General features: G+C 47.5%; 1 protein-coding gene across 1 annotated transcript; it reads right to left on the bottom strand.

Annotated features, from left to right (window-relative positions):
- Window positions 1-5,338: 5,338 nt before the first annotated feature.
- LPAR5 (lysophosphatidic acid receptor 5) lies at window positions 5,339-12,956 on the bottom strand. Its single transcript, XM_072880249.1, has 2 exons — window positions 12,636-12,956; window positions 5,339-6,782 (listed from the first exon to the last, which is right to left on the bottom strand). Exon 2 carries the CDS (start codon window positions 6,449-6,451, stop codon window positions 5,339-5,341), a length of 1,113 nt encoding a protein of 370 aa, XP_072736350.1. The 5' UTR covers window positions 6,452-6,782; window positions 12,636-12,956.
- Window positions 12,957-15,689: the final 2,733 nt, after the last annotated feature.

The raw sequence follows: 15,689 nt of genomic DNA, 5'->3' as shown, positions 1-15,689 counted from the left end.
GTGCAAGGTGCTATGCAAGCCAAACAAAAAATGATCCATGCCCAAAGATCTCTTTGAGCCTAAGACCAGAGACAGCGGATGACATGGAAATGTGGGAAATCGCAAGGAAACCCTGAGATTATTTTGGTCAGCAGGATGTACAGTGAAATCAGTGCAGCGGCAGCATGGCCTCTGCTGAGAGTCTGTTAGCATTGCAGAATGCGAGAATTTGAAGGAAAGGCTTCCAAAGGAACTCATGAAATGCGAAGCTTAGACTGACCGCTTCCAGGCACAGGATCAAGGACTCCGGCTGCAGCTGAAAGGCAGGCAGGGTACGCAAAGTGTAATCCAAGCGAGAACAACTCTAAGAGGGAATGATAATGAAGAAGCTGAAAAATGCTTGAGACACCAGATCACCATCTAAAACACAAGGTCAGAGAATCATACAATTATTTAGGTTGGAAGGACCTCTGGAGGACATATGTTTTAACTCCAGCGACTTGGGGGGGAGCAGGGGGGGATAACCTCCCAAGCTCAAAGCAGGCACAGCTTACATTGCTCAGGGTGTTTGTAATACAAAATGCATGTTTCGTTGGAGGGATACATCAAGTGGTGGGAGGCATGCAGCCAGTATGTGGTGGAAGAAATACAAGCAGTAATAAAAACAATTTGGAGATTAAGTCTGGCTTGTTCTGGGATTTGTGGAACATCTTTTCAAGCCGATTTACAGAACCCAGAGTGGCAGTGGGTTTCTAGAAAGTATAAAATACAATTAAGATCATGATGAATAGTCATAAAAATATGTTTCTATATCATCCAAATAAGGAACCATTTCCAGAAGTGACTGGCATGCCTGTTCTGGAAGGCAAAAGACTTGAAATCCTAATGTATTTATGCATTTTTGCAGATAGCCTGTCTGATCCATGTAGAATAATAATTCTGTGCTCCTTTGCCATCTCTCTGACCTTTCACTTGTTTAGTCTTATTTGATAAGAAGACATTTGTTTAATGTTCACATCTGCGAATGACATGAAGTGCAGGGGAGCAATGAATGGCATCTTTTACCCCTGACATACTTAGCAAGAATACTAATTCAAGAATTATCACAGTAGGATGTAGAGGGTCAATTATACAGGTTGAAAAGGCTTTGCTGAGCTTATATTCCCATTTAACTTTCCTTTCTTGAATACCATTATTTCACGTAGTTTGTTCCTATTGTTTTAAACAGATGCTTTAAAGTGGTTCTGTTTTGTAGCAGTTGGTATTGTTGGACACCGTCATACCCTAGGACTTTCAGATTTGTTTGTTCAGCTTTTTATACTTACTTGTTAAATAGAAGCTATAAAGCAAGATAGGGTGAGTGACTCACTGAGAGGCAGTACATGCATGTTCTCTTCTTTATCACCACGTGACGGAATAAAATAATCAGGGTAACAAAGGCAAAAACGCAGAAGCAGAAGGCCTAGCTAACACTGATTCTCTCTGGCAGACATGAAAAATAACAAATATCCTCTCTAGAATCCAAAGCAATTAAATTTGACTAGAATACTCAAAAATTACACAAAACCAATGCAAGCTGAAGATGATTTAAAACCCAGAGGACAAAACCCAACAGCCCACACTGGGCACACCATTGCTGATATACAACAATTAAGGAAAGCCTTCAGAAACCCAAAGTCAGGAACTTTTCTGCTGTGTGTATCATGACCAGCAGCCCCCTTTATTGTTAAACTGGTTGATGAGATCCATGAAGAGATCAGCTTTTCAGTTATTTATAATTTTGTCAAAATATTTGAGCTAAAATTTCCTCTGCTGGAGGTGGAATATTTATAAAATGTTCCAGGTAAAAATAGTTCTGCTATTTTCAGGAATGAAACTATAAGAAAAGATGATGTTTTCTCATGTTCTTTTTGAGAAGTTCTGTGTTGTGTTTTGGGGGGGTACTGTATCTTTGGCAGAGGAGCTGCCTCTTCCAAAGGAGTGGCGCCTGCCACCTGATGTTTCATTCATACTTGGCAAGCTTGCGGGCCTTTGAAAGATTGCTGTTCACTCCAACTTGGGGGGGCCAGGTGCCTCTGTGAGGATGCCAACTGCAGAAGCATGCCCTGGGGACACCTGTACAAGGATGGTGCACATGCCTCCCAGAGGTCTCCTCTGTTACCAGGCACTAGTGTCCAGGGAGCACTACCCTCAGTGCTTTTGCTGATGCTTCCCACATCCTGGGTGCTGTTAGCAAGACTGCACCCAGCAGGTGGAAAAAAATTATTACTGCTCTTTATTCAGCACATGTGCAGCATTGGGTCCACAAGTACAGGAGAGAGATCAACAAACTGTGGACAGTCCCACAGACTGTCACTGAGATGGCTGGAGCATGTGGCCTGTGAGAAGAGGCTGAGGGGGCTAAGTCTGTTGAGCCTGGGGAAGAAGAGGTTGAGGGAGACCTAACTGCTGTCTGCCACTACCTGAGGGGAGGGTATGGAGAAGATGGAGCTAGACTCTGCTCGCAGTGGCCCTGAGAAAGCACAAGAAGCAACAGCCATGACTTGCAACAAGGGAGACTCCTGCTGAGCATTAGGAGAAAACCCACTCCCCAGGGCATGTTTCAGCACTGGCGTGGGTGCTGTGAGAGGCTGAGGAATCTCTGTCCTTGGAGGTGCTCAGAAGACACCTGGACAAGGCCCTGAGCAACCTGAATTAGCTCAGGGTCCTGAGGGCATCCTCCCTGCTCCTGGGGCTTTGGCTGTGTGAGCTTGGGGCTAGGTCAGAGACAGTGTGGCTGAGGGCTGCCCTTCCCTCTGGTGACTTTGGGGAGAGTTTCCAGAAAGCTCTGCTGGAGCCTCAGCCAGGGCTGACCCCCTGGCCCAGGAGCTGCTTTTAAGCTGGTGCTCTTGCCCTCGGCTCTGCCTGAGCAGTCTTACCTGTGCCTGACCATGTACTGTGTTGATCTAGACCCACTGACAGGCTTTCTGCCTTGACCCGAAACCTGCCTTGTCACAATGGACTTGTCTGGTGATCGCTGGACTGTGGCTCACCCTTGTTACTTCCTCCACACCTGATCCCCATGACTCCTTAGTTTGACCTCAGACTTGCCTCGTCACCAGAGGCTTGTTTGACAACCTAGATTCTCAGCTGAACCTGGCTACCATCACCATACCTGCCTTGCTCGCCTTGCTGAGGTGCTGTGGGATGGGGGCCTTGCTGGGGAAGGCCCTTCCTCTGCCTGCCTCGTTACCACGCCTGGCTCTCAGCTGCCCTTCCTTTAGGGAGCAGCCAGCCCTCGCTGCCCCCAACAACCTGCTGTGAGCAAGGAGTTGGGGTAGAGACCTCCAGAAGTCCCTTCCCACCCAAATCTCTCTGTGAATCTGACAGTGCTCTAGCCAAGTTAAAAGGAAAGAAAAGAATCAACTTCTCTGGGCAGGGAAGAAAACATAGCATTGAAGACATTGTGTTGATACTCAGGTGTGTGGCGTATTAGATCTGGGGAAGGGAGAAAGGACCAGACGAACAGGGACAAGGAAAGAGGTCTAGGAAAGAGGAAGGTGGAGGAAGGTGTGGAAATGGACAGCAATGCAGTTGCTGCAATATCACTCCCCTACCTCGTAAATCCCAGAACAAAAGGGTAACATTGGACCCTAGCAGAAGGTATGCACACAGCTCTGTTTCCTCTCCAGCTGCACTATGTGACAAATGATTCACAGCCACATGGCAGTCCTGAATTTTCAAAATAGAAATACCTACTGCCCTGCAAGCCCTCCTCCACCTCTCTCACTGCCTCTCTCGGACACCGTTAAATGTCCTTCATCTGCAGTCATATTTCAAGGCTGGTCTGCTGGCGATGCATGGGCTGAGAAAGGGGACAGAGCTGGCCTACCTAGGGCATATGTCTCCCAAGGCAGCCTGTGACACAGGATCTCTCTGTAGAGAGACTCGTCGTCTTCTACAGGTCTTGAAGACCTGCTTCTACATTCACCTGTAGTAAAAGAGAAGGTCTTCAAGGGAGAGTGGAAAGATGGATTTAAAACCCTGTGTCTCCTAAACTGTATTGTAACACAAAACCATGATGCATTGCAATACATTTATTCCCGCAGCAGTCATGAGGGAGGGACATGAAATAAGATTCATTGCTAATTTAGAAGTCTAAGAACCAGGACTTTACTCTGAACAGCATTTCTTGTCACTTTCCCTTACCATTCCTTTAACATTTTCCAAAAAAATTAAAATACACTGTAATGGACCCAGTCTGGGATAGCCTGAGTCCTGCTGGAAGCCACAGAGAGGCTGTTTTGCAGTGCAAGTGGAAAGGCAACCCTTGGTCACTAGCAGGAGTGAGTATCGGGTTTCTGGCACTGCCTGTGTACAGCTGGGTCTCTTGCTTCTGGGGAGATTTATAGGGCTTTCGCATACAGTGCAGGCTGAAAAAGCATGTACAAACAGTGCAAGCAAATACATTTCACTGCAGCCTCATTCTGTGACATCATTTATTTTTAACAGTGAAAATCACTCAGACCTGAAATCAATCACCCTATGGCCGAGCAACAAGAAAGTGCAAAGCGCTAACGTCAATGTGAGCTTCAGAAACGATGACAGTATTGGTATCCTCTTTTTTCTGGGGCCATTATGAATGCCAGGTATATTTTTAAGTATGTTAGTGTTTCCCAAGCCATTTTGCTTTACGTAAATGTATAGCTATTGTGCTCCATGTGTGTGTGTACAGCTGCACAAGCACATTTGACATACCTCCTAAAGATTGTTTTGCTAAGGTCTGTGACTTACTATACAATTAGGAACCTATTTTCTGCAAGAGTACTAAATACCCAGCAATTCTCCTTGACCCCAACAAGGGTTGCTAAATGCTTCAGCACTTTTTGAAAATTAAGACACTTATTTAGGTGTCCCAAGCTGGATTTAAGATTCAAATTGAAGCATCTAGTTAAAAAAACAACCCCAAAGTTTCCCTCAGTCTTTACCACTAAATTCACTCTGTCAGCAGTGAGTACCACATCTGTGCTCTGATTAACCCCAGAACTGCCTCACGTTACAGTGCAGCCAGGAGGTGCTCAGGCAGGATGGACTTGCTACAGGAATCTGTGCTGACCAGACCTAGATACACTAGGTTTGTTTCAAGTCCTTGTTCCCCACTATGTTTCCTCTACCAAAAGAGTCAGGTGGGACCATGTCAAGAAGACATCTCTGTTTATTCAAAACAAACTTTCATCCTTCAGCTTTGTATCATCACGTTCACCCACATATAGTCTGCTGTGCTCCCTCAAAGAGTTTGCTAAGTTATCCTGAGCTGTTTCCCACAGTCTTGCTGTAATTATTGAATGAGTGACTCTGCAATGGTATGATTTTTTTGTGGTTATATTTCTGAGTCCTCAATAGGGCCATTCAAAAATACTGCAGTAGGAAGTGATGGCAAAGATTCATTGGGATGGATAAAATTTTCAGCTGGGAACTGTTTTACTTTTGAGACAGCACGGTCTCGGGTGGACTTATTCTCCACAACCTGGTTCTTAAGCATCCCTGCATCTGAGTCCCAGGCTTGTCCCCGCCGCAGTTTCTTGAAGGTGTTACGGAAACCCTCAGTACTAAAGTAGTAGATCAGGGGGTCCAGCGTGCAGTTCATGCTGGCCAACAGCATTGTCATAATTAACACTTGGCGCACAGAGGCCTGTGTTTCTTGCTCAACCTTCATCACCCCGGCCTTTATCATCCCATAAACTGCCAGGGCAGTGTTGTAAGGCACAAAGCAGATGATGAAGATGACCAGATTGACCAAGAGGAGACGGACGGTCTTCTGCTGTCGCAGGGTCTTCGTCTGGCGGTCCTGGCAGAGCTCCTGAAAGATCCGAATTGAGCAGTATGTCACAGAGCTGAGAGGCAGGAGAAACCCCAAGATTTCAGCCAGGACAACTAGGGGGAAGAGGTTATTCTGCCACATGTCGTCACTAAAGCTTTCAAAGCACAGATAAATGGTGTGGTTCTGTACCTTACAGTGGTTTTGCTTGTGGACTATGGCAGTGGGGATGGAGCCCATGAAGATCACAATCCAGACAATCAGGCAAAGGAGCTTGGCCACCTTGGGGCGCCGCAGATGCCGCCAGTGAAGTGGGTGGACAATGGCAACATAGCGATCCAGGTTGATGCACATGAGGAAGAGGCAGCTACCATACATGTTGATCTGGAAGACAGAGCCAGAGACCTGGCACAGGGTGTTACCAAAGGGCCAGTGGTGGTTGGAAAGGTAGTAGAGTCGCAGCGGCAGAGGGAGTGTAAAGGTGAGGTCGCTCACGGCCAGGTTGAACATGTAGATCATCACTACAGACTTCAGGCGCAGGTAGCGGATGAATATCCATAGGGCCATCACATTCAGCATCAAACCTGTAATGAATATCAAGATGTAGCCAGGCAGGAGGAGGCGGTGATTGAAGCTGTAATCCTTGCATGTCTGAGATGCATTGGAAGCTGACATGCCCAGCGGGGATCAGGGGAGGGTCTTGCTGAGATGGCTGAGCGTGCTGGTGGGCTAAGGAGGCACAAAGAAAAGCAATGAGAGAAGTCATTCCCCTCTGAGAAGCTATGGGCAGGTCATTCCCCTCATCTGCGCAGCTGGGAGGTAGATGGGCACATCTCTCTCTTGACTGGTGCTGTTTTGGATTGCTGGTCAGTGGTCATCTGGCAGGGGTGGTAACATAGTCAGCTAAAGTCAGCTTCTGCCTCTAGTTCAGCAATTCTTTCCAGTGGTTATAGGGATGCTGATGGGATGGAGGGTCATTGCCAGTTGTTGAATGTCAGCACAATTCCTGGTCAGAGTGGAAGACCAAGACGGAAGAGTTTAAGTGAGAGGGGGAAATCTCTTGAAAGGTCAAAATCCCACCATGATGGTTTCTGCTGCAAGAACTCACCAAGAAACCAAAAGACTAAGAAAAATGGACAGTAGAAAAGTGAGTAATTACATGGTAGAAGAAGCCAGAGCACAGAGAAGGTAATTGTTGTACAGAATCATTTTTTGCTTAGCCCCAGTAAATGCATGTTGCTTTGATCACTGCTGAGAGCACAGGTATACAAGAAAGGGACAGCACAAGAGCACACAGGGAAAGTAGTCAAGGCAGCTCCAGAAAAAGAGAGAGAGGGAGGGAAAGAAAAAGAAGAGAGCAAGGGAAAAATGCTGACTGGAAGGAACTTAAAATAAAAACTGCATAGTATTGTTTTATATCAGTGAAACAGGACTTTGTACATCCATTGCAGATAAAAATAATTATACTACAGTTAGACTTGACTCCACCCTAGCTCCTTTTCCTAGGTGAAACAACCCACACAAACCTGAGCCCCAGCTAGTTGGAGTTCCTTATGTTGCTTACATTCATACAGTTCCTTTGGTGTTCTCTCTTGCATGGGACCAATGGTGCCTATTTGGATTGGATGTCCTCAGATCATTTTCCTGCTTACAACACCATAAAGCATGAAGCAGCCATGTCCCACAAACACAGAGCAGCACACCCAGGTAAGGGAGCACACAGTAAAGCAGAAAGAGCCATGGGATTCATGTGGACAAACACACCTGTGACTCCAAAGTGGTGTGAGACTGGTAACCACTCTAGATACTAATGGTAGCACTGCCCTGCCAAACATTGATCAACTGTAGTGAGTCCAGTGGAAGGCCACCAAAAAGGTCTGGGGGCTGGACCACTTGCCCCATAAGGAGATGCTGAAGGAACTGGGCTTGTTCAGCTGGAGAAGAGAAGGCTCCAGGGGATATAATAGCAGCCTCCCCATACCTGCAAGGTGGTTACTGGAAGAGGACAGAGCTAGTTGTTCACAGTGAGGCATGGCAGGGGGACAAGGGGCAATGGGCATAAATTGAAGCAATAGCTATTCAGACTGTATATAGGGAAAAATGTTTTCACTGTGAGGACATTCAGGCATTGCAACGGGTTTCCCAAGAGGTTGTGGGGTCTCCATTCTTGGAGGTTTTCAAGACCAGACTGTATAAAGTCCGGAGTAAACTTACCTGATCTGATAGCAGACCTGCTTTGAGTAGGAGGTTGGGCTAGAGACTGCTTTAATTATTCTATGATCCTAAAACTAGACATCTGCTCTTAAAGCTGTCACAGTGGAGCAGGGGTTGGTAAGTATGACAGAATTCCCCATAGCTGTTTGCAGGGGTTAGTTAGGGACTCCCTCACAGAGCCCACGTAGAATGTGATTTACCTCAAAGGGAAAGTAGAATTTTCTGTCTAGAGGAAATTTTTACATAAGGTTGATATTACTATAAGAGGAAGCTACCCAGCAACTTGGCAGGCATGACAAGCATATCAGACCTTCTGGATGGCATTGTGAGGCAATCCACAGATCTAGAGGGAGGATCTATTAAAGACAGAAGAAGCGTGTGCTGACCTCATAGGTAGGAAAAGATTCATTCTGGCAACAAGATGTTAAACAATGAAAGTAGAAGTCTCATATGAGAGAGTAGATGGCTATCAATTTGCCCATCCTTTTGTGTTGTTGGGCAGGTCCACCACCAGTAGAGGAAGTTCTACTGGTTTGTCAAGCTACATCTGAGTGGCTTTCACTCTTCTTGGACAAAGATGGATGAAAACTTTCTGTGAAGACTTGCATAAGTTTAAAGTGTAAGATAATCCAGCAAGACAAGGCAAATGTGCAAGAATGTTGTTGGTTTCAAGATGGTTTGAAGATTAGATGCTTCAAAAAATCTCAAGGAGGATATGCCACAGACAAGCTATTTTTATCAACAGGTATTCAATAAACACCTCTAGAGAATATAATATGTAAGCACGGTCCATACTGTGTGAGATCAGTGGTCTATCTACAACTAGTATTCTGTCTCAAATCATGGATGGTGAAGGTATAATAAAAGAACAGTGCAATCATGTAGTTATGCTCCCTCAAGTTCTCTTCCTGCTTCCAGCATATTGTAGCCCAGGGATTTCCTAAGCCAGAGGTGACCTATTTGTACTCAGTAGGTCTCAGGGAATTTTTCTGTCATTATTTTTTTCCAGTTGCTTTTTGAGTCCATGTAAAATTTACCATCTACAACATTCAGTGCCAGGAGTGCCAAGGAGTTCCACAGCTTAATTGCATCTCAGGTGAAGAACTACTTCCTTGTACTCATTTTTGAATCACCACCTGCTAGATTCAGTTCCTAGTTTTAGTACTGGAAGAGACGGTGGGAAAAAACCATCCCTATTCACCTTCACCTTATCACTGATGATTTTATAAATGTCTACCATGTTGCCCCTCAGTAACTATTTTTTTTTTTAGGCTAAAGGGTCATTGTCTTCATTGTTGTTCCTGACAGAGGAACCATTCTGTCCTTCTTGCCCTTCTCAGAACCCTTCCACTTCTGCTACAGCCTTTGTGAGCCCTGTGGTGGGGTGCTCAAAATGTACACAATGTTGATGGTGTGGATGCACTGAGCTGAGCAGGTGTAGATCTCATTTGGAAGGGGTAATGGTCAGTTCAGATTGTTTTTTTCCCATAACTTAGCTAGATGAAATTTCAGCTGTTATTTTAAGGCCAGTCACACACACTTCTCTTAATCTCTGCCGTTCTTTGCAGACAACCCTCATCTTTTCTAACTTGAATAATTTTATGTCTCCAACAGGTTTGTTATTTCATTATTTATCCCTCATGAATAAGTCAAACAGCCCAAGTCCCAGCACTGGTGTCTTACAACTCCACTGAGAAAACCGACTATCCACCCTCATTCTCTGTCCTATCTTTTAGGCACTTTTTATCCAGGTAGGAACCTTTTCTCTAAATTTCTTTAAGCACCATTGGTGAGAGCTCTTTTGAAAGCCTTTTGGAAATCCACGTGGGCCACTGTTCACATGCTTGTTGACTCCTTCAAAGAAGCACTGTGAGGCACAGCATCTCTTTATAAAAGCCATGGTGACTCTTCCCCAGTAATTAATGTGACTGCATTCCAATTGATTTTTTCCTTTATTATAGCATCTACTAATTTGTTCAGCACAGACATCAAGCTCCCTGATCTGAAATCCCCCAAGAGCCTTTTCTCAAATTGTGTCTGCTAGTGAGCCTTTAAAAGCAGTTTTATGCAAATGTTTCTATACCACGGTTAGTCAGGTCTTCCACCAGTCAGTTATTTTTGGACCTCTGAGGTAGGAGCCATGTGGTTTCAGACATTGCTTAGTTCATATTGCTACTCCATAACCACTCCTACCACTGTTTTGATCAGAGACAGTCCTTTGATGAATTTCCCTGGAAAGAGAGTTTCTGCCATGGAAATCTCCCAGGCTTTCTTGCCATGAACACCAGTGCAAGAAATCTGTTTAGTTTTTTGCCCACCATCACCTTCTCTTTTTTTCTCAGTGGTATTTCCTTACATACTAGCCCTTCAGCCTTCAAAACACCAAACAGCAGAGTTCTAAACTGGCAGCAAAGATCACTGAGAGTGGAAAATAGATTGTGGTTTTTTGAGGGTATATATTTTTTTGGTGGGTGGATGGAAACACGGAAGCAAGAATCCACTAACAGTGGTGTTATTGAAGCTAAGATGATAATCTCAGATTTGACGTAACAGATATTGTAATCAAGATCTCAGAGACCTGAAATGAGATGCGTACATGCACAGTTTTTGGAAAGCCAAAGCTGCAGGAGTGGAGTGTTTCTCCACAGAGTTCTGGAGGTACTGTTTTGACTGTCCCTTACTGAAGAGGAAAGCTATGGGTAAAGCAGGCTGGTAGCAGGGAGACAGAAGAGCTGAAACTGGTGGGATTATCCTTGTTGGTTAATGTCTGAGAGCCACAGGCCATGTTCTTTGTGTCTGCCTCTAAAAGAACCTCAAGTACTCATTGCTCTACACGAAAGCTGCTGAGAGGTCTCTAGTCATCAGCTGTGTAAGGAGGCAATGGTACCACAGCTGAATCATCCTCTTCCTCACGATGAGATGCTGTCTTGAAATCCTGAAGGAACTTTCTGTTTGGTGACTGACCTTATGTGGCCCAGGAAGTGGAGAAAGCATCTTTTTACCTCTCAGTGAAGATCAATATGAGCCCCTGAAGGCCATCTGCCCAGACGATGGCCTTTTCTCCACCAGGGACAGAAAAGAGCATTTCAAACTACAGATGCTACCTAGGCAGATACTTCTTTCTGTTTTCAGGTGGAAAATGAATTTGTTGCTAGTATTCTTGCTCTGGGAGGGGGGGACAGGGGGAATGACATAGACGTGACATGTGCACGTGTGCGTGTGTACACACACACTATTAGCAACTGCTGCAGGGGAGGAGGAACTGCAGAAACTAGAAGGAAGCAAAAACATCGGTGAGGGAGGAAGAGGTGCTGGTATACATATGAGATGGGGGCAACGTCGACTGCTGTTGCTGTGTGAGGGGAGAGGAGAACATGATGCTGGAGGATGGGCAGACAACCTCAAAAAGACAGTTGAAAAGAATGCACTGTCCTCTCCTCCCACACACCCCCTCCTGCGACCACCCCACTTGGATGACAGCCATGTGCCTCCCCCAAGCACTCGGGAGCTGCCCAGGGCCCTGGCTGGTGTGGGGTGCTGGACTGAGATGAGCCAGAGGTTGGGCCCAGGGTGGGCACCTCTCACCAGAGGCAGCAAAACAGCTGCTAGGCAAGGAGTCCCCACAGGACATGCAAAACCCATGGGGATTTTGAGTTTTTTCTTTTAGGGTTGGGAAACCCTAGTTGTACTTGCATATGGGAGCTGGAACAGGCAGGCGTGCCCTGAGATGAGATATGTGCCTGGCATCTCGCTACCTGGTCCTGGGCATCTTCTCTCCTGATGCTATCTCACCAATAGCCACTGCCTTCCTAGCACTGCAAAAATGACAAAGGAGCACAGCGTGGTGGGACACAGGGTTACGCATGGGGCTGAGAAATGAGGTAGAAAAAGACAGCTAGAAAAATCTTGCTGAGCACGCTGCAGGGTCAGTGCTTCTGAGAATGAATGTCATTTAAACCCTGGAACGCTTTGGGGCTGCCCTGGGGATGCAGACAGAGAATGCGGCATTGGGGTGCAGAGCAGTGCAGCTGAAAACACAAACTGCACAAGCTCGCTTAGTAAATCTGAAACCAAGAGGAAATAACAAAGCGCACCAAACCTCAAAAAACCCACCCAACTTTGCTTTAGAAATTGAAGGTATATTTTTTCATAAATGTGGGTGCTTTTTACTTGCTGTAGGTAATATTTAAGCCCCACTTTTCACCTTTTTTCTAAGCAAGAATTTATATTATTGTGATGATTAGAACCATGAAGACATTCAAGACTTAGGATGGCTGGTTTTTAATGAGAGATACATGACATCAAAGCTGAGACCTCCGTATTTAACACACCAGGTCTGATCTCACTGCTACTGCCTACTCCCTAGAGGTGTCACCCCCCCTCTTTATCTCCTGAGGGCCATGTGGAAGAGGACTTCCATTGCGGGCACCTGGGCAAGTAAGCTCTGAAGGCTGCCCGTGATTTTAGCATCACAGGATCCCAAAGAAAGCCTCCATTTGGATAAATACTGAGGCAACTGAAGAGGCATAGAGGGTTCCCCGGTGCCCCAGGGTCAGGTCCAGCAGCACATGCGCAGCAGCTGGCGGGGACCAGTGCCCAGTGCGCCCAGACGATCCAGCTCTCTAGATGTTTCTGTCTTGCTTACCTCTCTGCTGGAGCCAAAGGTGCACAATGGGCTTGCTGGCTAGCGATCACTGTCACTGCAGAGGTCTCAATCCAGGCACCAAAACTGCAAGCAGCTTGAATCAAAACAGAGCCAGGTGGGCTCTTTGCCTACTTGCTCATCCAAATCACAGCCGTCCCCTACCACGCCGTTGCTGGTTCTACTTCTGTCGTGTTGCAGTTCATCTCCTCTCCTTTCTCTTTTCCTGATGCACTTCTGGCTAGCCACAAAGCATGAACTTTGCTGTCCAAAGCTGATAAGCTAAAATACATCCTATGAAAGCAAACATAATTGTGAAAGAAGCAACACCCAGGTGTCCTTGCAACTGAGGAGACCTGCCCTGTGTCATAGTGCCAAATACTTGCTCGTCTTTGCTCCCATTCTAACTCAGCCACACCCAGGACTGACAGGGGAAAATTAAAACATCCCTCTCCCCAAAATACTGACAAACAGGAGGTAGAAGTGAAATACAGGAAGTGAGAGTAAAATTGATTTAATCAGTAGCAAAAGCTCAGAGTCCTGTCAGTCCCATGGGCTTGGGCGCTTTGGGGATGAGCTCCTGCCCAGGGGCCCAGCTGTGCACCACTGGCATGTGTCAGGGACCCAAAAAGAACTGAGTTCTGAAGCGGTGTCAGTGCCTGTGGCAGCAAAGGCACGTTTGCCACAGATGTCAGTTCCTGTCGTTCAAGGCTACAGGAAGCACAGCATTAAGAAAGTGCAAGGGCTGATTTAGCAGGACATCTGCGACCTAGCACCACCAGGTGTAGCTGGGAAGGGATCTGCCCTTCTGCAGAGCCCATCTGGCACTCTGTTGCTTCAAGTCCTATTTCTGCTTTGCCAGTCCCAGCACACCTGGAAGAAGACACAGGTCATAGGGACACTCCTAATCCTACCGTTGTCCTTCCCCAGGAGCAGCTGCCCTGAGAAAAAGGTGCTGTGCCTGTGGGCTCCCTCTTTCTCTGCAGCGCCTGCCCAGCTCCTCTGCCTGCTGGCTGGTGCTGCTGGTATTTGACTTTCTCACTCCCTGCCTCCCTTGTTCTGCCATCACTGCCTCCTTATTCAGGGAGTGACATGCCAAGGGATATATGTTCCTGCTGCTCATAAATCCTTGGAAGGTACAGCAGCACCCAAACCGCTGATCTCACCCTGCTCCTTTTTAGTGCCTCTCTTTTTTAATGAGACCCCCTTTCTCACTTCCTAGTTGCTGGGATCTTTGTTCTCACAGCCTTTTGTGTCTCTTCAGTTCCTGTCAAGGCTCTGGTACTGATAAAGGCTTGCCGATATACTGGGGTGTGTGTGTGTTTCCTTCTCCCTTTGCAAAATGGGTCTCTGACACCCTCTGGGGGAACTTTCCCTTCCCCTGCAGTCCTTGCTCCCTCCACACATGTGCACACACCTGGCTGAGCCTGGTAGTCCTGTCTTTACTGTGTGTGTCAGAAGAGGAGGACACTTAGCCTAGCCTGCGAGCCCGCCCTACACCACAGCATCCCTCACCCAGCCAGGTTCACTCACCTCACTGGGTCTCAGTGCATCGGCCTGTGAACTCTGTCTCCGTCCTGCCCAGGTGGGCTCGCACGTTTGCCTCTCGCTGTCTCTTGGAGGCTCAGCTCATGGGGAAGAGCAGCGCAACCCCTGGCATTTCCTCACCACTGTCTGAGTTGACAGCAGGTAAGACCAGATTACTGGGGTGTGTGTCGGAGGCTACACCCTGATGCTGCAGATCCCAACACGCCTGCCACCCTGGAGTGCTGACTCCAGAAAGCAGGAACAAGGACCCAACAGAATGAGGGACACAGGGAGCTGGGAAGGCAAAGAGAGAGGTGGAATCTGTGCTACAACAGAGGGGCTGCTGAGGTTTGAAAGGATGACTGATGCTCTTCAGACCTCTTTATGCAGGGAAATGTGGAAGAGCACAGCAAAGGGGTTAATCCACATGTGGGGCCATGGTAGAGGAACCATAGCAGGGCCAGAGCAGCAGCCGAATTATTCAGACAGGAAAAGCAGAAACCTCCAGGCTGCGTGAGGAGTTTCACCTTCCAGGGTGGTCGGGACAGTTGGCACTTCCCAGGCCTGCTGGAAGAATGGCAGGCTTTGCTCCCAGGACATTTCAGTTTCCCAGTCACACAACTCACATTTTCCTGGACTCCCAGGGGCTCTTAGGAAAGGGTTACCTACTGGGAGGAGGGGCAGCTACTCCATTATGCCTGCTTAGGAGAAGGACAAGGACTGTCCCTCTTGCCATGGGGAAGAAAATGAGGGGGGTGAAGGGAGAGCTGCCAGGGAAAGAGTTAAGAGAGCCAGGGAGCAGCCGAGCTGTGTCTGTTTGCCATAGCTATGTGGGCTGCAGGGTAGAAAAGAAGAATTTCCATCCTGGAGGATGCAGATGAGGGAGGGTCATCAAGGACGGCGGCTGGCGATGAGAGAGGCAGCAGGTCTTCCCCTCTCTGCTCCCATGAGCTGTCACTGCAAGGAAACTCTCCAGCTCCCCAAAGGGCTTGGTGGCAAAGTGATGACGAGCTGGTGAGTCTAGCGACAGCTGCTCAGTGCTGCCAGGTTTTTCTTGCGTAGAAGGCTCTGTCTGCTGCTGACTGGGTCTTGGGCTGCTTCCTGCTGACAAAGTGACTTGACTGCAGAGGAAGACAACCAGATCATCTGCTGATGGGACGGCTGAGACGGGGGATCTGACACTGATGCTGTCCCCAGCCATGTGAGCTCCCTCCGACAGATGCCCACCCCAGAGCCCTAGTTCAGAGCTCTCCCAGGATGCTGCCTGAGCTGTAGGTAGGGAACAGCACTGGTGTGGATGCCTTCACAGGGCCAACCTGCCAGGTTTCTGTGGGCCACCGGGTCTCCAGTGCTGGCAGGCACATCAGGGCAGGCATGGCCATTGACCAGGGCAGGGGCTACCTGTGCTTTGCAGTGCTGGGCTGGAGCTGCTGTGAGAGCGACTGTCGGGCAGAGGCAGTAGGAGGTCACAGGAGGGGATTCAGGCGGCTGCTGCACCATGGCTGAAGGTGGAGTTTTGCCAGGAATAGG

The sequence above is a fragment of the Ciconia boyciana genome, chromosome 1, assembly GCF_034638445.1.
Source record: "Ciconia boyciana chromosome 1, ASM3463844v1, whole genome shotgun sequence".
NCBI classification, from domain to species: domain Eukaryota; kingdom Metazoa; phylum Chordata; class Aves; order Ciconiiformes; family Ciconiidae; genus Ciconia; species Ciconia boyciana.
Note: the sequence above shows the minus strand (reverse complement) of the source record. Positions and strands in the feature narration are given on the sequence as shown.